Raw genomic sequence first — 26,860 nt, 5'->3', positions numbered from 1 at the left:
CTTTGAAATTAGTATATATTAGAATAAGGAAGGTGCCCGTCCACAGTTACCACTTTTTTTTTTTTAAAAACGCATCGAACAAGTTTGTACGAAGTGGATAGATTTTCCTTTATTAAAAACCATACAGCGTGCCCATCAAAGAAAGAGGCAATGTCAGTAACAAGAACAGATGAGCAACCTTCTATTTGTTCACCCCGCAAACCTCCCTCCCTCCCCAGTCACACGTTGCCCCAACTGAAAAAGAACAAATTGTCTTCCTGGTGTTTTGGCAATTTAGCAAAGGGGACACTGCCATTGGTAGTCCAGCAGCGAGATCCCACCTTCCGCTTGCTGGACCCACATCACAATGGCATGCGCTCCTCCCGATCTACGAGCCCCGTATTTTGGCATACTCCAGGAACCAGAAAGGTTATTTGTGTTGACACAATATTTTAACAAGAGGAAGTACAGTCCTTCATAATTGGCAAAATATATCTAACAAATATATCTAGGAGACCAAAAAAAACAGGGAAGCAGGGGCATTGGATAAATGGCACTAATCACCATCGATACAAGTGTTATTACCTTCGTTCTTGGGAAATATAACAAAAGGTGGTATGGAGACAGATTCAAAGAATTCAGTTTACTCAAACCACAGAACGGTTGGCAGGACCACCTCGATGGGAAGGAGCAGCCCGATTCCAAAATCCAGAGTGCGGCAGGGAAAGGAAGTAATTGGCTCGGCCCCCGGTGGAACACAAACTATGATCAACCTCGGGTACAGTCCACACCAAAGGAAATACAGATTTTGGGGGAAATCAGACACTGTTCATCTCTTGCGCCACATTCCTCCCCTCCCCCCCCACCCCCAATCCCCACCCCCAAGAGATCCTGCTTTTGTGTGACGGGAGAGGCAGGTAAATAATTCACGGGATGAAGCGTGCATCATTTCGGCAAGATCATAAATAAATTTGCTCCCACATTAGAAATAAACCAGGTCAGTGGCAACAAGGCAGATAGAGCAACTGCCGAATTGAGTTAGAGATCATGCTTAAAAGCCCCTTTGCAGCTAACAATTACAAAGCACAATATTTCAAAAGTAAACTTGACTTTTCCAAAGTTACAGTTATTAACCGATTAACCTGGTCTCAAATATTGATCATTTAGATTCCAGTTTAAAAATGCTCATTGCCATTTCAAACAAGATAGCAGTTTGTTGAGCAAAGAATCACCTGCCAGAGGAACTCAGCAGGTCAAACAGCATCAGGGGGGGGGGGGAAACAAAGAATGGTCTAGAAGCCCTCTGCCAAGACTTGTTCACCCATTGACATTGCTCGGCCCACCAAATTTCCCCAGCAGATTTCCTTCCCCCACCCCTCCAGGTCTCTCTAACAGTTCCCCCAAGACATAGGACAATGCAATCAGTGTTCATGTGGGGCAGTGGTGGGGGGGGGGGGGGGGGAGATGGATCTTCATCTGGGAAACTTCAAAGGAGAGGGATACACTTGCCAGAAAAATAGACAAATATCAATCCTGTCTCCTCTCTGAATCTGCATTGCAATCTGTATCATCTTGGCTTGAGCTACCCATAATTCAGTTAGCGTTCTGCAGAGACGAGGGCTTCAGGTCAATGGCCGTTCCTTAAGTCAGAGGTCTTCCATCTGTTTCGGTCTTCAGCGACTCTGCCCAACCTTTTACCCATTTCATGCTTTATTTCTGATTTTTTTTTAAAAAAAGACTTGCAGCATTGTTACAGACCCTTTTGGCCCACAAGCCCATGCCACCCAATTGACCTACACCCTTCCCCTCCCGTACATTTTTTTTTTTAAAAGGGTGGCAGGAAGCCAGAACACCCACTGAGGAAACGCACGCAGACATCGGGAGAATGCTCCGACAGCGTCGGATTCGAACCATGGCCACCGTAAATAAACAGGGAGGCAGGGGAAGGGGCACAAATTTGGTCACACATTTTCCCTAGATACTCCGTTTCCAAACAGAAAATGTAAGGAGGCACAAAAACAGGTCAACCCACTGTCGTGCAATCCGTAGACAGGACACAAGGGCCAACTATTGACCCAATTGCATTTTAAACATTTCACACTGAAGCTCAGATCCCTCAAATGGATGGGCCTCAGAGGTCCGCTCATTGAGAAGGAAGCAGTGTAGATTTCGAAACAGTCAAGTTCACCTGCCCTGGAAAAATCATTGAGCTTTCCATCGATGTGGCTTGTTGGAAATATCTCTAACTACTACAAAAAAAGCCATACATGCAGAAAAATATATTATCACCCCCTACCCTCCCTCCATCCTTCCTCAGCAAAGGATCATTTCTCCGAGGTTAGGCAAGCAGCTCCGGATCCTTGCTTTCTTTGAAGAACGATGAGGTGAAGATTTAAGAGTACATGGTCAGCTGCAGCCACTGGAACAGAGAGAAGTATGTTAACCTTTGCCTCACACCTCCTCCCTCACCACCATTTGGGGCTCAAAACAGTCCTTCCAAGTGAAGCAACACTCCATTTGTGTATCCACGGGGCCTGCCTACTGCATCTGGTATATCAGAGTATAGAACACAGGAGTTGGGATGCTATGTTGAAGTTGTACAAGGCATTGGAGAGGCCAAATTTGGAATATTGCGTGCAGTTTTGGCCGCCGAATTACAGGAAGGATATAAACAGTATAGAGTACAAAGGAGGTTTACGAGAACATTGCTAGGGTTTCAGGGTTTGGTTAAAAAGGTTAAACAGGCTGGGATTTTATTCCCTGGAGCATAGAAGGTTGAGGGGTGATTTGATAGAGGTATTCAAATTTATAAGGTGGGGGAGATTCAAACAAGAGGGCATGGATTGAGAGTAAAGGGGAAAAGTTTAGGGGAAACATGAGGGGGAATTTCTTCACACAGAGGGTGGTGGGTGCATGGAATGCACTTCCGGAAGAGGTGGAAGAAGCGAGATCGATATTAATATTCAAGGAAAAGTTGGGATAGGTATATGGACGGGAGAGGTGTGGAGGGTTATGGGCTGAATGCAGGTCAGTGGGACTAGGTGGGAGAAATTATTCGGCATGGAAGGTAAAGATTCCCTATTGGCATTGCCTGGTGCCCCCTACAGTCAGAGAAAGGGAATCTCCTCAGTCACTGAGTGTCCGTGGATTGGTCTCCAGTGCTCCTGCAGCTTCTGCGCAAGTCTCCAGTTCAGTTCAAACTATCCGCCACCCAAGCCCAAACCTCTGGCACGACGAGAAAGCCTTCAGCGCCCTTCGGGAGCCCTCAGCACCCTCTCAAATCCCAGTTCTGAGACCTGGTAACTCATGAACCAGTCTCCTCAGATCAAATGCTTGTCATCCCAAAGGGTTAAGAGCAGTTTATTCACTGGGAATCACCTGCTCTCCTCTGTAGAAGGGCCGAAGATTTGTAAAGTAAGGAGCTCGGAGCAGAACCAAAGGTTGGGAAGTACTCCAAACAGTGAAATTCAGTGAGACTCCCTCAGGTGGACCAACTTCACCGGAAGACAGTGCACGGCCAAACTCAAACATCTCACTGGGGGCTGTGCCAGTGAGCTACAGGAAGTCCGCAGCAAAATGAACTACATTCCCACTGACTCAACTGATATGATTAGTACATTAAGTTACAATACAGTGACCCTACCTCTACAATGTTAACTTTGATAGTTCCATTGTTGTCTTTGTCCAGAGCTTTGAACGATCCTGCAAATGAAACAGGAAATGAGTACGTCTGTTGTGATTGGAAAGTATCAGGTTTGGTTGGTTCACAGAGACAAGTCTGGACACAAGTGTTACAATCAGAGGTAACTTTATTGAACACACGGAAGACAAACAGGGGAAAGAGGTCAATCAATATTTCTCTTCTTTGGCTTGGCTTCGCGGACGAAGATTTATGGAGGGTATGTCCACATCTGCTGAAGGCTCGTTGGTGACTGACAAGTCCAATGCGGGACAGGCAGGCACGGTTGCAGCGGTTGCAAGGGAAAATTGGTTGGTTGGGGATGGGTTTTTCCTCCTTTGTCTTTTGTCAGTGAGGTGGGCTCTGCGGTCTTCTTCAAAGGAGGTTGCTGCCCACCGAACTGTGAGGCGCTAAGATGCACGGTTGGAGGCGATATCAGCCCACTGGTGGTAGTCAATGGGGCAGGCACCAAGAGATTTCTTTAAGCAGTACCTCTTCTTTGTGCACCTCTATCTCAGGGGCCAGTGGAGAGCTCGCCATAGAACACGATTTGGGAAGGCAATGGTCCTCCATTCTGGAGATGTGACACACCCAGCGCAGTTGGGTCTTCAGCAGCATGGATTCGATGCTTGCGGACTCTGTCATCTCGAGTACTTCGATGTTGGTGATGAAGTCATTCCAATGAATGTTGAGGATGGAGCGGAGACAGCGCTGATGGAAGCTTTCTAGGAGCCATAGGTGATGCCGGTAGAGGACCCATGATTCAGAGCCGAACAGGAGTGTGGCTCTGTACACACTGATCTTTGTGTGTTTCTTCAGGTGGTTGTTTTTCCACTCTTTTGTGTAGTCTTCCAAAGGCGCTATTTGCCTTTGCGAGCCTGTTGTCTATCGCTTTGTCGATCCTTGCATCAGATGAAATGGTGCAGCCGAGTTAGGTAAACTGGTTGATCATTTTGAGTTGTGTGCCCGATAGAGATTTGGGGGTGCTGGCAGTCATGGTGGGGAGCTGGCTGATGGAGGACCTCAGTTTTCTTCAGGCTGACTTCCAGGCCAAACATTTTGGCAGTTTCCGCAAAACAGGACGTCATGCGCTGGAGAGGTAGCTCTGAATGGGCAACTAAAGCGGCATCGTCTGCTAAGAGTAGTTCACGGACAAGTTGCTCTTGTCTCTTGGTGTGAGCTTGCAGGCGCCTCAGATTGAAGAGACTGCCATCCGTGCGGTACCGGATGTAAACAGCGTCTTCATTGTTGAGGTTTCTATTGGCTTGTTTCAGCATCATGCTCGAGCATTTGCCAAAGCCCTTTCCTGCTCACGGTGTCGAAGGCTTTGGTGAGGTCAACAAAGGTGATGTAGAGTCCTTTGTTTTGTTCTCTGCACTTTTCTTGGAGCTGTCTGAGGGCAAAGACCATGTCAGTAGTTCCTCTGTTTGCGCGAAAGCCACACTGTGATTCTGGAAGGACATTTTCAGCGACACTAGATATTAGTCTATTAAGGAGAATCCTAGCGAAGATTTTTCCTGCAATGGAGATTAGCGTGATTCCCCTTCGATACTTAATTACCCCACTACTATACAGACTTTCACATCAGACCAGGTTGGACTCCGATACCAGTGGCCACGCATCTTCTACACGCTCCACAGACAGAGATATTCAAACACACTCCCGATTCACTGCATCAACGGGGGTGTGGCTCTCTGCAGTACTACAGCTCAGCTTCAGCGTAGTGCACACCTTACCCACTCCTCCTCCAGCGAAGTCCAAGGTAGTGAACTGGCGTGGAGTGATGTCCGGGGCTTGGTCATCAATGCTTGCACCCATGGCTCTTGTACAGAGCTAAGAAAGCTCCAGCATCACTGCCATCAATTTCCATCCCGTTCCCACCGCTCATCCCTTCATTCCTTTCCTGAGCTCCTCTCTAGCATCAGAGTCTATTGGACAGCACAGAATCAGGCCCTTCAGCCCATCAAGCCAATACTAACCCTTTCCCCTTATTTCCTCACGTTACTAGTGTATCCTTATTAACCCTCCTTTTCCCAATATCCAAATTTAGTTACCAGTATCCTCCACCAGCCAACTTCTTGTTTCCCATGGCTACATCTCCTCCCACCACCCCCCTCTAACCCTGTCTATGTAGAACAGTATGACACAGAAACTGGCCTTTCGGTCTAGCGGAGCACGACACCCAAATTGGAGAAACTCTGCAGCTTGCACTTGATCTACATCCCTGCAGAGTCACCCAGGTTTTGACCTCTCATCTATTGCAGAAATGTACTTCAAAAAGGCAGCCAACAAAGGACTCTGCACTACCCTGGTCATAACCTCTTCCCACTGCTGCCTTCGGGCACGTGGTGTAGAAGCCTGAAGACCAGCACTGAAGGCCAGTTTCTTTCCGACAGCTATTAGCCTCCTGAACATTCCCGTGGAACACTAATCATGGACTGTCTGTCGACACTATTGCAAAACCCTTTTTTTGCTCCAAGATTAGTATAAACGTAACCTTATTTATTTTCTCTATTCAATTCAATTAGTTTACTCCAGTAAACCACCCCCCCCCCCCCCACCACTGGTATCCGACACCCATGGGGTTTGGTAGATGCCAGATAAGTGAATTTTCTGGATGCTTGAGATTGCAGGCTGCACAGTTTGGCGAACAGCGATACGTGCCAATTTTAAAGTTCCATATTGTTTACCTATTTATTCTTCCACGATTTTATTTTTTTGCCGGTTGGTGGCTGTGTGAATTCTGGATAACAGGAATTGTACTGTATCTTTTTTCACAAAGGCATTTACTACAGAGGCTGCATGACCTGCTGAGCAGGTATTGCACGACAACTGCAGCATCTGCAGACTTTTAACAAGTACAGTAAAATCCCAGTGATTTGGGATTCAAGCAACCAGCAATAAATAAATGAATGGATAAATAAATAGTCAAGTGAGTTGTAGAGAATAAATAGATCCAAAAATACAAACATTTAACATTGGCGCCTCCTGGTGGTTAGTTCACTAATCAGCATCAGTCACACAACGGGGATCTCAAGCAGGACAAATTTACTTCTCCGCCATCTACCAATCCCCAAATACCGGGGTTTCTACTGTAACCCTGCAGCAAGCAAAAATTTCAAAGTATGTGCACATTGTACAATGAGTAGGATCTTAAACTCCTTATCATTTTCTCCTTAAACATTGCTTTTTCAATTTAATTTCAGGAAATAAGACTAATGCAATATCAAGGTGTACACTTGAAACGAGGATCCGTAAAGCTCCAAATGATATTTGGAACGGTTGGCGTGGCGGTTAGCGCAATGCCTTTACAGCGCCAAGGATCGGGACCGGGGTTCAAATCCAGCGCCGTCTGTAAGGAATTTGTACGTTCTCCCCGTGCCTGCGTGGACTTTCCCTGGGGGCTCTCGATTCCTACCATAGCAGGGTTGGGGGGGGGGGGGGTAGGTTAATTGAGCAGCTCAGGCTCGTGGGGCCGAAAGGGCCTGTTACCGTGCTGCGTGTCTAAGTTTAAAAATCAATGAGGCCAAAGGCAAAAGCTGAATAAAATACTCCTGAAAAAGGAGAACAGGTGGAAGCATAAACCAATGTTGGAACAAGCAAATGTATGGAGAGCAAAAACTGAAAGGAGAAAGTGCAGTGATTGAAATGTAACACTGAATGAAGAAATTCCTTGAAGGCGGCCTCAGGCCCGAAACATCGTTACCTCCTGTGGACATTTGTCCGTTTATCTGGACTCTTTCCCACCCCCAAACCATTCCAAATTCTTCCCCCTTTCTCTCCCCAGTCTTTAATTCAGACGCCTGTCTGCTTTTTGCTTATAACTTGAAGGAGGGCTCAGGCCCGAAACATCAGTAATACATCTGATGGACGCTGCGAGACCAGCCGAGTTCCTCCAGCATTTCTGCATCTTTTTAACTACAGTCACAGTGTCTGCAGACTGATGTGTTTCACTTCATTGAACACCTAAGTTGGAGAACGGGGCTGAACTAATCTGTTCCAGTGGGAATGTCCTTTGCCTCCCCCTCCCCACCCCCCCACCAAACCTTTTCCTATCAGAGAGCTATCCTATCCTCTACCTCTAATGTCTTGTGTCTCCTACTCCCACCCATGATTCCTTAATGGGTCACAGGGGTCTCTCTCCCTCCCTATCGATGCGATTTACCAACATTGTTGTTCGCAAAATCTGTAAGAATCCCTTCCACCCCACAAACACCACCTTTCAGCTGCTCAAGTCAGGGAGGAGATCCAGGAGGATCAGAGCCAGCACCGCCAGGCTGAGGAACAGCTTCCTCCCACAGAAATGAGAACGGTGAACTGCTAAAACAACTCTGTGATTATTATTTAATAACAACTTTTATTTTCAATACATGAATACAAGACATGTATATAGGTAATATATAAATATGTATCTGCACTATGTGCGTTTGCAGGTTTTGCACTGAGGACTGGAGAACACCGTTTCGTTGGATTGTATTGTACAATCGGATGAACGATTTCATCGAGGGCTCAGTAGTGGAGAGGGTCAAGAACTTCAAATTCCTGGGTTTCAACGTCTCCAAGGACCTGCCCTGGGGCCTCCAGGTCGATACAATCACCAGCGGCTACACCTTGCAAGGTGTCTCTGAGGAGATTCAGTACGTCACCGAAGACTTTCGAAAACTTCTACAGATGGACCGTGGAGAGCATTCTGGCTGGTTGCATCACTACCTGGTACGGAGGCGCCAACTCGCAGGACAAGAATAAACTCCAGAAGGTTGTTAACTCGGCCTGCGACATCACGGGCACCAAACTTCACTCCATCAAGGACCATCTACACGAGGTGGTGCCTTAAAAAAAGCAGCCTCTATCCTCAAGGTTTCCCCCCCCCCACCCATCCATGCCCTCTTCACTCTGCTACCATCAGGGGAAAAGTACAGGAGCCTGAAGTCAAGCACCCAGCAGCTCAGCTTCTTCCCCTCCGTCATCAGATTCCTGAATGAACAATGAGCCACAGTCACCTCCTTACATTTTCGCGCTCTATTTTTTAAATGTACTTATTGTTGTAAGATGGACTCGATATGAATTTCTTCACCGAATTTCGTGACTTGTTTAGGATCATAAATTCTGATTCTAGTGTGTACTCCTCCTCCTGGACCTTCCTCCCTCTGCTTCTTCCCCCCACCATCACCACCACATCCCCTTTTTATTGCCTATTTTTGGCACCTGACGAAGCACCCAGGCCCAAAACATTGGTTGCCCGGTGCTTCCTAGGAAAACTGAGGAGTTTCTCCAGCACACTTGTGTATCACTTCAGTGTATGTGCTTAGTACTTGTTTAACCCTCCAACCCTCCCCCCACCCCACCCCCGCAACTTCTATCAGGTTATCGTGGGCTCTCCTGAACGGCATGAAAAAACACCACTCGAGCAACACACAGTGCTGGAGGAACTCCGCAGCACCCATGGGAAGCAGGAACCAAAAAAATAACTCATTACTTACGGAGCATGGCATCCAGTCGGACTAAGCAGGCGATGTAGTTGTCGAAGTCCATGTCTCCCGATTCATTGGCGTATCGGCGATAGAGCAGCCTGTACAGATCTTCATTCAGGGGATATCCTGCAAAGGTGGGAGACAAAGGAGATGGTGAACCAAAACTTCCTGGCCTGGTATTAAGCATTCCCAGTTCATTTTCATTTGAGAGGGTGGTCTCTTTAAAAGAGCGAATTAAGCTGCAAGCTTTGGAAATGGATGAGAGCTTTCAGGCTGGGGACACTCAAATTCGCTACCTCTGAAGAGAGAGGAAGTGTGCCAGGAACACAGGTCCAGTGTGACCAACATATTAAAGAAGCAGTAGTTGGGTAGGGGCCATTTTAAGGAAGTCGAACAAGAGCAATACTGAGTAATACTGTGCTGAGTGGCTTTGTGTGGCCAAAGGAGAGGTCACTATTGAATCCCACCGTGGCCAAAGGAAAGATCACTTCTGAAGTGAAATTGTTTAAATCCCATCGTAACCATTGCAATGGTCATTTCGGCTGCCCCACGGAAGGGTTCTGGAAGCTTTGTGAATGCCACTAAAATCGCGTTCCCTTCACCAGGAAAAGAGGAGTTTTGATTGCCACTCAACAAGGACTTTGAGAGTTTACAACAGTCAGTCACCCCCGGTCTCTCCCACCTACTCAGTGATTACTTCTTTGACCAGTTTAAAGCCTGTGGGTCAACACTGGATTCTCTGAGACTGAACTTTGGACCAATGTTCTGGAATTGTGCCCAAGGTGCAGTGACTTGGGGTATTACAATACACAACAACAACCATCACACCCACACAAGTATATCTGCTCATAGTTGGGGGGGGGGGGTTAAGTAGTTTAGATCAGGTTATTGGCAATTAATAATAAAAATATTATTTTTAAATATAACAGGGAATTATTCTTCTATCTCTGGTTCAGAGACACACCATTTTGTTTGCTTCTCTTTTGGTGAGGTGTGCAGTTTTACTTAAATAGGAGGATGCTCTGCCCCACCTACTCATGGTCAGTCATTGCCTGACATCAGGCCCTGTTTGAATATGGAAAACATTCGTTATTCAATTAATAACTCAGACACAAGATTCCAAAAGTTATGGGGGGGCGGTGGGGTCATTTATGACCCACTTTCTTACATTTATAATTTTACTCCATTGTAATTAAATTGTTTGACTTCTGTATTTTCCCAGTTTTTCTCTTAAATAAACCTTTGTTTTTCTTTTAATACTATTAGATGCCCAGAGGACCCCAAACCCCACCAGCAATAGAAATTCACCAAGATAAATGGTTATTTAAACAAAAGTTGCTTTTAATGATCTTTCGACATGAAAACAGGATCAAAGTTTAACTCAATAACCCTCTTCTAATTCAAAGCACACCTGTATGTAATGTGTCAAGTTCAGAAAAGTTCTTTGATTCCCAGTCCAATCTCACTTCTCACTCCTCCAAGTTCACTGGTATCAGGCAATTCTTATACTGTGCACAGAATTTAACATTTATGCATTTCACCAGACTTTGGTGCTTGAAAGGTAAATAGTTACCGCTCAGGAAGCTTCTTGTCAGTTTTCAGAGAGAGATTTGTTGTTCGTTGGACACAAACTGATTCCTTCCGATCGTCTTCCTGAAGAAACTTGCCCCATCAGGGTTTTCCAGATGATAACCTCTTTCTTTTAGGTCCTTTTCTGTTTCCCCAATTTCAAATGAAATATTATACAGCCAGCCATCTCCTCTTGTATGAACCAGGCTGAACTAAGAACTTGCAACCCATCTTCAAAATGGGATTTTTTATGTTCCAGCTTGTCCTGTTCCAGTCCCAGCTGTTGAACTGTAGAACTGAATTCTCTCTCTCACTCAGAGAAAACTACATGACCCTCTTAGAACAGCAAACTGCACTCAGACAGACTGCGGCACCAGACCCAATCTTCCGAGTTCATTCGTCTGTTGCTTTCCAAAACAATAATCCATTAATCCACAGCACGTCCAATTAACACATACTTCTGAAGTCTACATAGGCATCCTTCAAAGTTTTTGCAAAGGCACTCAGAGCCTAGACTGTCTGGCTTGAGCAGAGCTCTGGCATTTTAAATGAGATCTGTGTTGTGAACTGTTTGTTTGTGACTGACTAAAAAAAAAACCAGCCACAATTTATCTCCTTTAAAATATATCTATATACAATATAAAATCATAGCATCTGCCAATGCAGTTAGATAAGGGGTTTATTCTCCTCTACTATTTTCTTCTTTCCTTTCTTATATTATTAGTATTCTTCCTCCAAGGGTACATACTATTTAGAATAGGAGTTATGGATATAATTTACAATTTATGTATGTACAGAACATCTTATTTAGTTTGACTAACTGTCCATACTGTCTTATTGAATTCTATCCTTTTTGTTTGCGCACGTTCTTTATCAAAATCAGTAAAAATATTTTAAAAAGAAAAAGATACCACTATCTTGGCTAATTTCTATTGCTGTTGTCTGAGTACATAACGCTGGGCCCAATCCCAGATACATCACTGCAGAATTTCACCCCGTAGCCACGATCGACAGGGTACTTCCAAACCCAACCGAGATCCTGTCCTCACGTTTAAATACAGGCCAGTACTTCAATAGCCGCAGAAGGCAGAATAGATGGTATGGGATGGGCATGATAGGCTGAAGGGTCAGATCCCTTACCCTACGTCTGAAGCGCTCCGCTCTTAGGAAGCTTGCGCAGACACATGGAGAACATGCACACTACTGACAGACAGCGCCTGATTAGAACCCAGGAGGTTGGTACTGTAAGAGTGTTGCGCTAATTGTGGATCAATTTGTTCAGTTAAATCAAGTGGAGGTCTTGTTTGAAGCTTTTTCTAAAAAATATTTTAAAAAAGGCTAATTAAATTTTTTAAATCTTTCCAACAGGAAGGTACGGCACCAGCTATGGGGACCGGGGTTCGAATCCCACGCTGTCTGTAAGGAGTTTGTACGTTCTCCCTGCGTCTGCGTGGGTTTCCTCCGGGTGCTTCCATTTCTTCCCACCCTTTAAAACGTGCTGGGAGCTGTAGGTCAATTGGATGTAATTGACAGGATTTCAGGGTCTGAGTTACAGGGAAAGATTGTGCAGACTGGGGCTTTTTTCTCTGGAGTGTAGAAGATTGAGAGGGGACTTGATAGAGGTGTTTAAGATTTTAAAAGGGACAGACAGAGTAAATGTGGATAGGCTTTTTCAATTAAGAGTGGGGGAGATTCGAACTAGAGGGCATGGTTTAAGATTGAAGGGGAAAAATTACAAGGGGAACCTGAGGGGAAATTTCTTTACGCAGAGGGTGGTGGGGATGTGGAATGAGCTTCCGGCAGACGTGGTCGAGGCGGGATCATTGGTTACATTTAAGGAAAGACTGGATCGTTACATGGATAGGAGGGGACTAGAGGGGTATGGACCGGGTGCTGGTCAGTGGGACTAGGAGGGTGGGGATTTGCTACGGCATGGACTAGAAGGGCCGAACTGGCCTGTTCTGTGCTGTAAGTGGTTATATGGTTATGGGTAGCACAGACTCATGGGCCAAAAGGCCTGTTGCTGTGCTGTATGTCTAAATCTAAAATTGCCACAGTTTAATGCAACGAACAAGAGACAGAACAAAAGAATCACACGTTGGAGGACACGTGTTTAAGAACCATAGAATACTACAGCATACAAACAGGCCTTTCAGCCCATCCAGTATGTACCAAACTACTATTTTGCCTAGTTCCACTGACCTGCACCTGAACTACTGCAGTCCATGCCCCTCCCATCCATGCACCTATCCAAATTTTCCTTAAATATCAAAATTGAGCCTACGTTCACAACTTCAGTTGGCAGCTCATGAGGGGGAGGGAGTTCAAGGGTCATGGTGAATATTTCACACGGGCTGTCAGGAGCGGTGGTGGAAGCAGACACAACAGCATTTACGAGACTTCTCGAAAGACACCCGAATATGTCGGGGACGAATTGGGAGCAAAAGAAGCAGTTTTTTTTGTTTGATTTCAACATCACACTCAGCACAGATACATCAGCCCGTTCCAGGACGGGCCTGTTTGGTTAAAAAGAAGGAAACAGTGCATTCCGCTATGTCATACCTGCAGCTTCGAATGCCAGAGGCAGTTCCTGGCTGTTGATTGTTCCCGACTGGTCAGCATCGAACCTTTTGTAGACTGACTGCGGAGTGAGAATCACAGTTGCATCAGTCAACACTTGAGAAAACTGGATTCACAGCATTAGAACCAGACTGGGAGGGATACATTTAACAGGGTGGGGGGAGCAATCAATTTGAGGAGGGGGTGCATTTGGGATATTAATACTCAGTAATGTTGAGAAGCTGTACCCCAAGAAACTGCCCTTTTTCTTTTCACTCACATGCCACTTTCAGTAATACCGATGCTATCGGTCGGTGCTCTGAGATTAGTAAGGGATTAATTAAGGTGGGATGCAAGTGGGAAGGGAAGGTTGAGAAGAGCTGGTTGATGCCGCTCACTGTTGGGGCAATTCTCCTTATCCCTGCTTCTTAAGAGTCTACCCAGTCCGAACCTTTATCTGTAAACTCGGGGGAGGGGGAGGGGGTTAATGATCTATAATGTTATTATTTGTCTTTCGGGCAGCTCTGTGGAGGGGGAGGAACCTGCAGATGCAGAGACGGTTAAATGTCTTCAAAGAATGTGACTGAAATAAAGTCAAATGCTTTAAGGTTTATATATTCATGCAGTTGAAGTCTGTTCAGTTTAAGTACAGTCTTGTATTTCTGTCTTTTAAACTGTTTATTTTTAATGCAGATGTATTAGTCAGTGGTGGATTAACAACCACCTGGACCCCTAGGCTGAGCTTTAGTAAAGGCTCCCCCAACATTGCCCCCCACCCTTCGTTGAATAAAGTGACGTTGTTACATTAAATAACTGACTTTCGGGGTCTCCAAAGGTTGATATCGACCCCTAGAGGTCCATGGGTCCAAAAATGCCAGCAGGGGGTGCCATTGAACTTTTGGGGTAGAAAGAATTGTAGAGCCCGAGGTCCCTGTTCCTGCCAAGGAACCCCTCCCTCCCAGGCTTAAACCTACTCAGCCTAATAGTTAATTTTCCACTGCTATTAGTTAGGCATTGTAAGAGCAGGTTTCAAGCAACCATAAAACACACTTATCCGGCATCTACAAATTCCCCCCCCCCCCCATAGTGCCGGATGCCAAGGGAAGCTACAGTCCCTCATTTGCCTGGTTAACTATTCTTTAACATTGCACATTGTATTCCTCTTCAAGGAATGGTTTTGGGTTAACATTGTCTCAGAAAACCTCTCAAGTAACTGAAGCACAGTTTCCACATCATTAACACTGATTTATATGGAGGCATATAACATACTCTCAGGACAGACGTACCTGCCAGTTTTTAATCTTGTTCCAAAGGTATTTAAATTCTTCAAAGCCCAGTCTGCCAGTGCTGTCAGCCTGAACAGATCAGTTAAGGCAATGTAGACAACTCAAACATTCAAAGCACATTCTCTACAGTCCACCCAACAGGACACTCAAACAGGCTGGGAAATGGTTCTCCTCGACCAGCCATTCTCAACTTACTTTCGGCTCTTTGCGCCCCCTCCCCCCCACCCCAGCTCTGCTCTATGGGCCACCTTCCCCATGAAGCGGTCTTGTTGGTTTCTTCCATACTTCTCTCCAACCAACTACAAAAATATTTTAGGATTTCAGTCCTTGGGGGGGCGGGGGGGGGTTCTCCCCCTTAAATATGCTGTGTCCCCATGACACAGACACCAACAAACCATGTCCAATCCCCCCTCACCCATTCTTGCTTTCAGCCCCAGGCTCGGCAGACTTGCCAAAGCAAATTCTCTCCACCACGACAGATTCTCGCCCACAGTTTTCAATAAGAGTGGAGAACAGCAGCAAAAGGACGATACAAAGTAGGCTTCCCAATTTAGAAGCCAAGCACAGCCAAATCTAGTGGAATCCTGACCCAACATCTGGATCAAACACAGCAACTTGCATACTGTCAAGCTAAAAGCCTGGGTTTTAAGAAACAATGGAAAGATTCAGCCAGGGCAGACAAGAGCTCAGCTGCCAATGGAGAAACTTTACTGGAAACATCAACAGCATCCCTAAAATCCTCATAATCCACTGGATGTACTCTCACTCAAACATTTCCCGCGTTGAAGATGTAGTTGGCTACACTGGGCTGATCACATTGTTCACAGATTCCAGACCCGTCTTCCATCTCCCAGATTATCCTGATCTGACAGATTCATCTTTGGAACAGTTTCCTTGAAGAAATGAAACATTCTCTGATTTTAGGGATCCCTGGAAGTTTGGCATGAGATGATATTGGGAATAGCTGGTCCACATGTCGGGAGCACCCAGAACCCCCACAATGTGAATGGTGGAAGCAATGCAGAACCAAAGTTCCTCATTTCCCACCCCAACCCCCCTCAGCTGTGGGAGAGGCTGCAGGCTGCACATCAACTCTGAACTGGAGTAGAACGAAGCCATCGTTTCCCACCCCAACCCCCCTCAGCTGTGGGAGAGGCTGCAGGCTGCACATCAACTCTGAACTGGAGTAGAACGAAGCCATCGGGTTTTTACAACAAACTCCTGTTTAGGCAGTGATACCGATTTCACACCACCACCATCCTTCACCCTCGAATTCCACCCAGATCCTCCAAGCGACAGGAAACTACAATTCTGCCACTCTTTTCCCCCCCCCCACCCCCACAACATAACAGCGAATTAACGGAGGGACTTTACAAACAGAGCTCCAAGAGCAGTGGAGCGAGCCACAGACAAGGTCAGCAGGCAGAGCCTTAGAGCTTAAAAAAAAAGGGGCAATGGTGCCTACGAGTGAAAAGATACATCCATTACAGCCACCATACTGCGACAGGACTCCAAGCTGAAACCATCAGTCTTTAGGTCTTCATCTGCGGGAAGAGAACAAACTAGTTACCTGCACTTCCCATTGTTCTCAAAATTAAGTACCTACGATCACTTTAGAAATCAAGGACGCCCCCACAATGAACAGGAGAGCAATGGCGCAAATTATTAGTAGGAGCAAAATACCCAAAAAAATCAGTAAACCCCCTGGTATCCAGCACGTATGGGGATCGGTAGATGCTGGAAAAGTGAATTTTCTGGTAGCTTGACACTGCACGTTACTTGATTGGCGAACTCACAGCGAAGCGTGCCAATTTTAAACCTGCCTACTGGTATTTTTTTCCGCCCTTGTATTTTGCTTGAATTCCGGATAACAGAGGTTTTACTGTATGATACTAGCAGTCATGCTCAGGGCAGTTGATGCCACCCAAATCCACATCCAGCACACAAGATTTCAAGTGGAGGCAAGCAAGAAGCCTGCACCTGCTGTTGCCGAGTGCAGCAAGCAAGACGAACCTCGGCGGGTCTCGCGGCATCCAGAGGAAGGAAAGGCAGCTGATATTTTGGGCACAAGCCCTTTTTGATCAGGCAGAAGTGGAAAAGAGGTGCTGGGGGTGAAGGGTGGGGCAAACGGGTGATATAGATGGGGGGGAGGGGGGAGAGAAGTGATGGGGAAAAGGGCCAAGAAAGATAGTTCTCTGATAAGAGAAGGTGCTGGAGGTTCGGGCAGATGGTTACATTTTGTTCTCATTCTAATAACAAATTCAAGACACCTTGAGCAATGCGTGAGCCAATTAACCTTTACAGGAGTCCTTTTTGTGATTCACTTCCTTGCCTTTATGTGCATCAGCTTCCTTTAGGAAACCCTTGATAACTCCATGGATGGGAGGGGTTTGGGGCCTGGGCCTAAAGTGGGACTAAAGCAGATGGGCACGGTGTTCGGCACGGACAAGCAAGGCCCATTTCCATGCTGGAGGACTTGCCCGGCTTGAAGTGACGAAGAAAGGCAGAACATTTTCATTTCAGGGCAGTGCCAGTGACCCGGGTTTGAATCCAGCGCTGCCTGCAAGGAGTTTGTATGTTCTCCCTCCACCCCACCCCCCCCCCATGTCTGTGTGGGCTTCCACTAGGTTTTCCACCCACCGTTCAAAAACATAAGAGGGTTGTAGGTTAATTGGGTGTAATTGGGCGGCCAAGCTCGTGAGCTGAAAGTGCCCGTTACCGTGCTGTATGTCTAATTTTAAAAATTAAATTTAAAAGTTATCAACACAGTTGTGTTAAAAATAAATCAAATGGGGCAAAAAGCAAAACCCCGATTTGTTTCAGTCTTGAGCCAGACCAGTGTACGGAAGGCCTACTGTTAAGTGGAAATGTGTTAGAGGATTATAAAGAATGTAAAAAGAATCTGAAGGAAGAAATTAGAAAGGCTAAGAGGAGATACAAGGTTGCTTTGTCAAGCAACATAAAAATAAATCCAAAGGGTTTCTACATAAGGGGAGGGAGGGAGATGAAAAGAGCTTGAACTCTGCAGAAAACTGTGGATAATTGTAAATTGTCGTCAGTGCTGGTATCGTTAGCATTGACGCCGATAACTGTTCAAGTTTGGAAAATCATAAAATATTCAAAAAAAAGAATGCACTGAAAACTGAATGGGAGTTCACAAATTTAAATATCTTCTTTTAAAAAACCCCTCCCATGTTTGTGCAGCTCTCGCTCTGAATGAAGCAGCCAAGATTAAATGCGCAAGTTCCAGAGGTTAAGACTCCAGGGACTACTGAGTCATGCCAGCCCTCGACAAACAATTCCGGACAATATCATAACCACATGGGCCCAAAACACTTACGCCTGCGAACAATTTTGTTGAGAATATTCATCAGTTCTGTTGGGCTGACTTCCATGTCCTTCAAAATAAAGAAAACAACTCAAGTCACTTGGAACGAGACCTATCTTCGCCATTAATCTCTATTAACGGAGAATCAAAACCACAAAGTTTTAACCTTTACAATGCCAAATATTGCAAGCAGATAGCATTTAACAGGAGAAATACAAGAAACTCCACTCCCCTGCTATCCAAGCACAAGAGATCACCATTGAAAAGTACAATTTTTCTTGGTGTTCCTCTACTCTGCACTGGTTTAGGATAACATTTATTTATACACATTTAATTTATAGTACATTTTTAAATTTAGACATACAACACAGAAATAGGATCTTGTAAGAAGACAACTCCTTATTCTTCCCAAAAAATAAATGATCAATCCACCTTTAGTCGTTTACGATATTCGGCTTTCAAAGCTTGTGAAGGGAGCTGGGAAAATGGCAGACCCAGACAAGTGTGAGGTGCTACATTTTACAAAGGCAAACCAAGAAAGGACATGCCCTGAAGTGTGCAGTTGAAGAGAGGGATCCGGGAACTCAGATATACAATTCCCTGAAAGTGGCATCACGGGTGCATAGGGTTGTAAAGAGAGCTTTTGGCCTTCATGAATCAAAGTATTGAGTTTCTGAGTTGGGGTGTTATGACAACGTTGTACAAAACATTGGCGAGGCCAAATTTGGAGTATTATGTGCAGTTTTGGTCACCGAACTTCAGGAAAGATATCAATGCAGAAAAGATTCACTAGGATGTTAAGTCCCAGAACTGAGTTACGGGGAAACGTTAAACAGGTAAGGACTTTATTTCCCTGGACCGTAGAAGAATGAGGGGAGATTTGATAGAGGAATACAAAAGTATGAAGGGGACAGGCAGAGTAAATGCAAGTCGGCTTCTTCCTCTGAGGGTAGGAGAGATATAAACCAGAGGACATGGGTTAAGGGTGAAAAGAAATAAGTTTAGTGAGAGTGTGGAACAAGCTGCAAGCTGAAGTGGTGAATGCAGGCTTATTTTTCACATTTAAAAATATTTGGACAGGTACATGGATGGGAAGGTCATGGAGGGCTACGGTCAGGGTGCAGGTCAGTAGAATAATAGGTTGGCACAGACTAGAAGGGTCGAAGAGCCAGTTGTCTGTGCTATAATGTTCTATGATTAGGAAAACCGTCTTGACCTAGAAACTAACTGAGTGAATAATTAGCGACATCTTTATTAGCCTCTCATCTGTTGAGGGACAAATTCTGCCAATCCATCAGAGCTCTCATCTCTTGAGCCCAACAAATTCAGAACCTCGCCCTTTCCCAACGTTGCTGGGAGATCCAAGTTCAGAGCAAAGACCAAGCACGTTTTGATGCAAGGGGCAAAGAGAAAGTACACAGAGCAAAGCCATCACACGTTGCCCAAGGAGACAAAACAACAGAATAAAGATTCTAAATTTGACTGTTCTAGAACTTGCTTTAATACATTTTAACACAAGAATTATTGTCAGAAAAAGTCAGTCAACCAAAAAAAAACAACTTCAATGGCAATCTGACCTGAATGGTTTCCCTAACACTTCACACCCCTGAAGCGCTCCTTAAATAAAATCAACATTAGTTACCCTCCAGTGCTCAGCTACCTCACCTGAGGCCACTTGAGAGAGAAGTCTACAATAACAAAGGTTCGTGTGGAAGACATCAAGGGTCAAAAGAAAAAAGTCTAAACCAAGATTAGTCGCATGCATGCTTACATCTCCCGCCAGGCTTTTGAAGATTTGCCGGAAGCGTCTCTCCTCATCATTTTCGTAGGCTTCAACCTGTGAAATGTGACGGGGCTGCTCGGCCTACAAAGCAAGGGTCAACACGGGATGTCAATAGATCTTGTTAAACCACGCTATTACAAAATACCATGATAATCTTGTGTTATGGAGTTTCAGAACTAACTTATCTATGATCAATACCTGCTGAAAGTTTCGCCTCAAGTTTACGGGCACAAGTAATCCATCAAGGACACTATTGTCATGGGAAGCTAGCAGCTTCAGGTAACATTAGTACCTTTCAAAACCCAGACAATTCCCCACCAACTCCCTCAGTTCACTGGAGAACAGTGTACAAATTTGAAACCGTAGGAATTTAAACCAAGCATTAATCCCGACCATCTTTAAATAGCAAGTAATATCAAATATACTTACGGGTCCAGAGGACATTTGGCTGTTGGATGATCAGTGAGAGGGAAGAGAAAGAAAAAGAAGTCAAACTTCCATGCATCTTATGTTTTAAATAATGCACTTTCACATTGTCTCCATGTTATGCACAGTTGGCTCCAAACAACCTCTGTGGTGCACTCAAGCATCCCTCTTTCCACCCAATGAACATTGTTTACTGAGCGAAACATGATAGGCTTCAGATACTAGTGGCTGTAATAAACACATCAAAATGCTGGAGGAACTCAGCTGGTCTTTTTGTGACAATTTCACACTGCCAATTACATGTGGGTTGAACCGGGTAATTTCCCAGGTCCGTATCCGATAATCGCGCGGTGTGAAACATCCCAACCTGACAGGGAGAGTTAAATTCATCCGGGCTCTGACACTTGCTGAGTGGGGGACGGGGAGGGAAGAGCTCGTCCAAGTTAACCACCTTCTGGCTGTGTGAAAGCACAACTAGCTCGCACATAGTCACCGCTGAAGGCTGGACCCCCCCCCCTTCCTTAAAATGCTGGGTCGCCGATTAACCAGGTAAATCAAGGTGAAGTAGGAAAGGCTCCCGAATGCAGCATGCCTGGTAAGTTTACCCACTTCCTAGGAATGTGAAAGTGGATATAGATATACAGTAGCTACCCACCCCCCCCCCCACCTTACTCACAGGGGATATATTCCAAGGAGACAAAGATGTATATTGCCTAAGTTTTGGGCCTGAGCCCTTCTTCAGGGGAGTGGGGGGGGAGGAAGAGGGAGAGAGTAAAAAAAAAATCAGAAAAGGCTGAAGCAGGATAGATCAGAAAGTCTCCGAATTCAAACCATGGGGGAGGAATCCAGACCAACAAAAGGCGTTAATTGGATGTGATCAGGGACTAGGTGGAATTTATCACGTTTGTGCAAAAGGAGAGGGGGAGTGGAGAGGGTGGGGGAAGCAGGGGGTGGGGTGGCCAGAGAAGTCGATATTAATTTCATCCAGTTGAAGGGAACCCAGTCGGAAGACAAGGTTTTGTTACGGTGGTCTCACTCTGGCAGTACACGAGACCATGCACAGACATGAGCAAAGGAATGGGACCTCAAATTCCACTTGGTCCATCTCTAGCAACACTCCCCCTTCCCTCAGACTCTGTCTCCATCGTAGGAGACAAACTCTCGACTGACATAAACCCACCACAGCTACTGCAACTACACCTCTTCCCACCCTGTCCCCTTTAAGGATTCCATTCCATTCGCTCAATTCCTCCATCTCATCGGCACCCAAGACGAGGACTTCCAGGCCAGATCATCAGATATCCTCCTCCTTCAAACAATGTGGCTTTTCCTCTACCACCATCAACTCTGCACCCACCCACATATCCCCTATTACCTGCACATCTGCCCCGGCCCTCTCCACCTCCATGTGCAACAAGAACAGGATTCCTCTTGTCCTCACCAGACTCGGTGTCTGTGGTGAACCCTCTATTGTGTATATTTGCCATATGTAAATGTCATGACCTTTCCTGCTCCCACCACTAGACACATATTTCCCTCTCCTCCTTCCGCAGGGACAACGCTCTCCATGACTCCCTTGTCCATACCTCCCTCCTCACCAATCGTCCACTTGGGACCTAGCCCTGCGACTGCAGGAGATGCTCCACTTGCACCCACACCTCCCACCCCCCACCACCATTCGGGTAGCCCCCAAAAGTGTCCTTCCAAGTGAAGCAACATTTTACCTGTGAATTTGCAGGGGACACCTCCACATTGAGAGACTGGGAGATCATTTTGTTGAGCGCCTCGGCTCCATCCGCCCCAATAGTGTTGATCTCCCAGTGGCCACCCACTTCAATTCTCCATCCCATTCCCTTGCCCACATATCTGTCCATGGCCTTGTGTATTGCCAGAGTGAGTCCATCTGTAAATTGGAGGAACAAAACCTCATCTTTCAACTGGGCACCCTCCAACCGGATGGAAATACATCTTCTCTCCTTTCATTTAAAAAACCCATCTCTTCTCCAGTCCTCCGTGAAAAAACATGCAGACACACAGCCGGACAAACAATGCATATGCAGGACAAGTACAGGTTGTAGCTTTCTTATCTGGCGTTCTGTGATCCAGCATGTTTGAATCTGCCGCTGTTAGTACAAATTCCTTACAGGCAGTGCGGGACTCGAAACCCGGTGCGAGCGAGAGTGCAAATGAGAATCTTGGAAGGCTAGTTGTTCAGCTGCGCTTGGGAAGAAGCTGAGCATTGGGGTGTAATTGGGCTGCACAGGTTTCATGGGTCAGAAGGGTCTTCTGTATCATCAAATCAAACCCACTGAGGCTTCACGCTCAGGTGCCCCGACCACTCTGAGACTATAGGTCAGGTTTTCAAAACATGAGAAACAACACTGCAGGTGCTCAAATCCAAGACAACAATGCTGGAAGAACTCGGCAGGTCAGGCAGCATCCGTGGAAAGAGAAATTATTCTGAGGCAATGTCTCTCATCAGAGCCCCAACTGGTTTCTCGTTCCACAGATGCTGCCTGACTGAATGAGCTTTCCCAGCATTTGTGTTTTCCTTCAAATTTAAAATTCTACAAACGTTAAAGACAAAATAGCTCGTAGAAGTGGCCTTTCCTGTGGGTCAAGATAAAAGCGCATCAGCCCTTCCTGGTGTCAAGCTGAGGAGTGGATGGTGAAGTACACCTACTGCTCTATCTGTGGGGAGCCCAGAGCAGAGGACTGGCTTTCTCACACACTAAACTCCACGCTTTTGAACACACGCACAAACACACAGCTGAGAAGGGCCATGCATCGGGATTATTCAGCACGTTACCTCCAGAACCGAGGCAGCAAGAACCTCCACTTCGAAGTATCGGAGCCCTGGGTTCAATCCTGACCACAAGCCCTGTGTGGAGTATGCGACTTCTTCCTGTGACTCGATGGATCCCCCCTCCCCCCTCACATCCCACTAACCTGGGATGAGGTGCTGCCGGATTGCACTCCGGCACATCTGTTTTTTAAAAAAGGCAAAATAAAGAAGCGGGGAATTTTAACTAGTGGGGAATTTAACAGCGGTTGCATATTAAACGCAGGCAAGGTCAGCATCACGGCCACTCCTTCCCCCCCACCCGCCGAGAGCTATTCTGGACAAACAAGTAACCCGTTTCTTCCACCACCGGCTCATCGTCCTCCCGTTTGCACTCAATTATACAATGCCAAATACATCATGGCAGCCTCCAAGGCCAGGCCTCCTTGTCCACACAACCTCTACGATTTTAACTGCCAACAGCCAGTCTCCACCTTTTTTATTTTTTGGCTGGGTCTTCCTGAGGATTCCGCTTAAAGTTTATGGGTCCCCTTCCCCGTGAAGTAGTTGGTTTCATCCTTATTTCTCTCCTACCGACTACATGCTTCAGGATTTCATTCCGTGGTGCCCCCCACTCCTTTAAATATGCTGTGCCCCCATTGGGAATGGCAGGGCAAGACAACAGGATTTACTCCATTAACATACAGCCAGAAACCTCGTCATATGAAAATGCATAATTACGGATTTCAACAACCACCCTGAAATTTTCAATCTGTGCACCAAGCCACAGAAGGGACAATACTTCGCAATGATAACTCCCATGCATGAAGATACATTTAGCTTTGCGTTGGTAGTTATAAAAGGCAGAGTGCATAAAATCCTCTCGTGACAATGCTCCTTGTAGGAGGACTAACTTTTACATCAATGACCACGCCTACTGCCATGTACTGTATATTTCGGCACACAAGCCAACCTTCAGGTAAGTCAGGTCCCCATTTTCATGGCTTTATCCTATACCAAGCGCACCCAAAAAATTGCGATGTCTGAGCTGTTGGGCGTTGCCCAAGGGCGGTTATTATCATGGAGCCTCTATGAAAGTATGAAGCAGGTTTTAAAACTGATTAAAAAAAGTTGGTGTAACCCTGCGCTCAATGTCAGAAAAACCAAGATGATTGCAGACTTCAGGAGGAAGTCAGGAGAACACGGGCCCAGTCCTAATCGAGGGCTCAACAGTGGAGAGGGTCAAGAACTTCAAATTCCTGGGTGTCACCATCTCAGAGGATCTGCTCTTGAGCCTCCACGTTGACACAATCACAAAGGCGGCGGCTATAATTTGCGAGGTGCCTGAGGAGATTTGGCTTGTCACTGAAGACTCAAAAACTTCTACAGGTGTCCTGTGGAGAGCATTCTGGCTGGGACGGAGGCCCCAACTCTCAGGACAGGAATAAACTCCAGAGGGTGGTTAACTTGGCCTGCGACATCACCTCTCCAGACCTTCTTGCAAACAAAGTCTATGGGAGGGTGGGCAACCACCTCAACCATGCCCGTTCCAAGGATGCACTGTCTCACAATTTAAAAGGCTTTAGTCCCAGAGGCCCAATGATTTTTTTTTTGTTGCAGTGACAAGATCATAAAGATACAGGAGCAGAAGTTGGCCCATCGAGTCGGCTCCGCTATTCTAATCATGAGCGGATCCATCCATTCACTCAGCCCTACTCGCCGGCCTTCTCCCTGTAACCCATGATCCCCTGATCAAATACTTGTTAATCTCTGCATTAAATACACCCACTGATCTCACAACCCCCGGCTAAGCAAATCTCTATGCATGTTTTAAATTGATGCTCTTTTATCCTAAAGTTGAGCCCTCTTGTCCCCGACTCCCCAACCACGGGAAACATCCTCGGCACATCTGTCCAAGCCTTTCAGCGTTCAAATTGTCTCTATGAGGTTCCCCCTCATCCTTCTGTCCTCAACAAGTACAGTCATAAAGCCGACAAATGTTCCACATATGCCAACCCTTTCATTCCTGGTATCAGTCTAGTAAATCTTTTCTGAACCCTCTCCAATGCCTACACATCCTTTCTCAAATAAGGCGGCCAAAACTGTACACCAGGGGTGTCAAACTCAAATTCACGGAGGGCCAAAATTAAAAACTTGGACTAAGTCGAGGGCCGAACTAAATATTTATTGAAAATTTTCAACAACATCTGCATGTTTTCTCTTCTTTCAACATATGTAATGTTAAACTTTTTCTTATTAAAATAAATGTTTAATAATAGTTTTGGATAAACTCTTTCATTGTCATTGGCCCATTTCCTTTGGAGATCTGAAACCGTGTACATGACGAGTCAATGAGGGACGATTAAAGCAGAGGTCTTCAAACTTTTTCTTTCCACCTACAGACCACCTTAAGCAATCCCTTACTAATCACAGAGCACCAACGGCACAGGGACGCGAGTGGAAAGAAAAAGGTTGAGAACTGTTGTATTGTGGTAACTCCACATCTGATTAGGTTAATTGTTAGGCAAGTGGTCAGAGAAGGACCCCCCCCCCCCACCCCAAGAAAGGCTTAAATCACAGGAACAAAATAAGCTTCCGTCTCACTGCTCCCAATCTTACACACAGTCCTGATGTGGAATGTGGGGTCGCAGCTCCACGTTCACCCGAGTTCAGGTGCTGTCTGTGTGGAGTTTGTACGCTCTCCCCTTGTCTTGGACCAACAGGTCGCCTGACGAAGGCACCCGAACCCCCCGTTGAAACGCCGGCATCCGTGGCGGTGGAGGAATTGGCTGAGAAGAGCGCGTTGCTCCCACCCCCCTCCCATGGTTGGAGAGGTATTAAACTGCGATCTCACGGCGCCGGGCTCGTCTCCAACAAAAGGAGCGGGAGGCAGGGTCCGCCACATTCGGTCTGGCGTCGCCGCTGAAGCGCAGACCCAGCGAGGATGGTCCCCAACTCCAGCCGCGTCTGTGTGTCCAGGAGCCGGGCGGGCTGAGTGCGGCGCTCCGATCCCTGGGATTCGGGACCTTGTGATCCCTCCACACCTCCGGCGTCTTCATTTTCACCTTCAGTGTGCATGTGCTATACTGGCGCGGCGGCCAGCGGGGCAACTCTAATATATATTTAATATGATCTTGCGGGCCAAATATAATTATATCGGCCCGCGGGCCAGAGTTTGACATGTGTGCTGTACACAGTACTCCAATGAGGTGCTTTCACACTGAGATCCCATTAAATTGGAGTGTCATCGACCCATGTTTAAAGCCAGGTCAGGTCGGATAGGACCTTTCACACTGAACCAGGAAAAGCCAAGTGACTGCAACCGTATACATCGGGACCCGGCATCCCGGAGCAAAAGGAGGCAGGACCTGCAGCGTTACAGCGTTGGCACCCCGGGAAGGCGGTTAAGCCTTTTACACGGGAGCCGATACAAAACCCATCAGTTCCAATACCACCGACATTGGCAGGTAACTACTAGGATGAAAATGATCCCCCATCCCGTGTCAGTCATGTTCACACAGCTAAGTGAAAAGTAAAAAGGCAATTAAATACCAGGTTTCAAGGGTCACTGTGAAAGCACCACAAGTGACCTGCTCAACGCTCCAGGAAATAACTAGTCTCTTGACCCATGCTAGTGACACAGCTGGGGGCAGGTGGAGAGTCGCTAGCGTGCGTCATGCTAGCGACCCAGGAGGGAGTGGGGGCAGATCTGACGGCCAGGGATAGCCGCTTCCATATTGGGGGGGGGGGCACAGCATGTCATTGGTGGGCGGAGGGAACCCCCCCCCCTCCCCCTCCGGCACCAATCCTGCTTTTGTGCTTTGCGCCTTCCTAAATAAGTGGAGAGATTTTGTTCCCAACTGTTCAGTGGGAATACACATGGATCACAGTTTGTATCTTAGAAGATTTAGGATCAGAATTTACTGCCATGAAATTCGGTGTTTTGTGGCAGGATCATTGTGCAAACTTTCATATGATGAACCAGCTTGCAACATTCA

The 26,860-nt window shown here is 46.3% G+C and overlaps 1 protein-coding gene and 1 long non-coding RNA gene across 2 annotated transcripts; one reads left to right on the top strand and one right to left on the bottom strand.

Moving 5' to 3' along the window:
* Positions 1 to 83: 83 nt before the first annotated feature.
* Positions 84 to 20,177, bottom strand: capns1b (calpain, small subunit 1 b). Its single transcript, XM_069908993.1, has 9 exons — positions 20,084 to 20,177; positions 19,643 to 19,735; positions 17,884 to 17,941; positions 16,023 to 16,087; positions 14,544 to 14,612; positions 13,261 to 13,339; positions 9,139 to 9,255; positions 3,623 to 3,681; positions 84 to 2,398 (listed from the first exon to the last, which is right to left on the bottom strand). Exons 1-9 carry the CDS (start codon positions 20,096 to 20,098, stop codon positions 2,372 to 2,374), a joined length of 582 nt encoding a protein of 193 aa, XP_069765094.1. The 5' UTR covers positions 20,099 to 20,177; the 3' UTR covers positions 84 to 2,371.
* Positions 12,028 to 17,970, top strand: LOC138748573 (uncharacterized). Its single transcript, XR_011348167.1, has 2 exons — positions 12,028 to 12,116; positions 17,748 to 17,970. It is a non-coding gene; the product is annotated as an uncharacterized lncRNA (long non-coding RNA).
* Positions 20,178 to 26,860: the final 6,683 nt, after the last annotated feature.

Source organism: Narcine bancroftii, chromosome 13 (genome assembly GCF_036971445.1).
Source record: "Narcine bancroftii isolate sNarBan1 chromosome 13, sNarBan1.hap1, whole genome shotgun sequence".
NCBI classification, from domain to species: domain Eukaryota; kingdom Metazoa; phylum Chordata; class Chondrichthyes; order Torpediniformes; family Narcinidae; genus Narcine; species Narcine bancroftii.
Note: the sequence above shows the minus strand (reverse complement) of the source record. Positions and strands in the feature narration are given on the sequence as shown.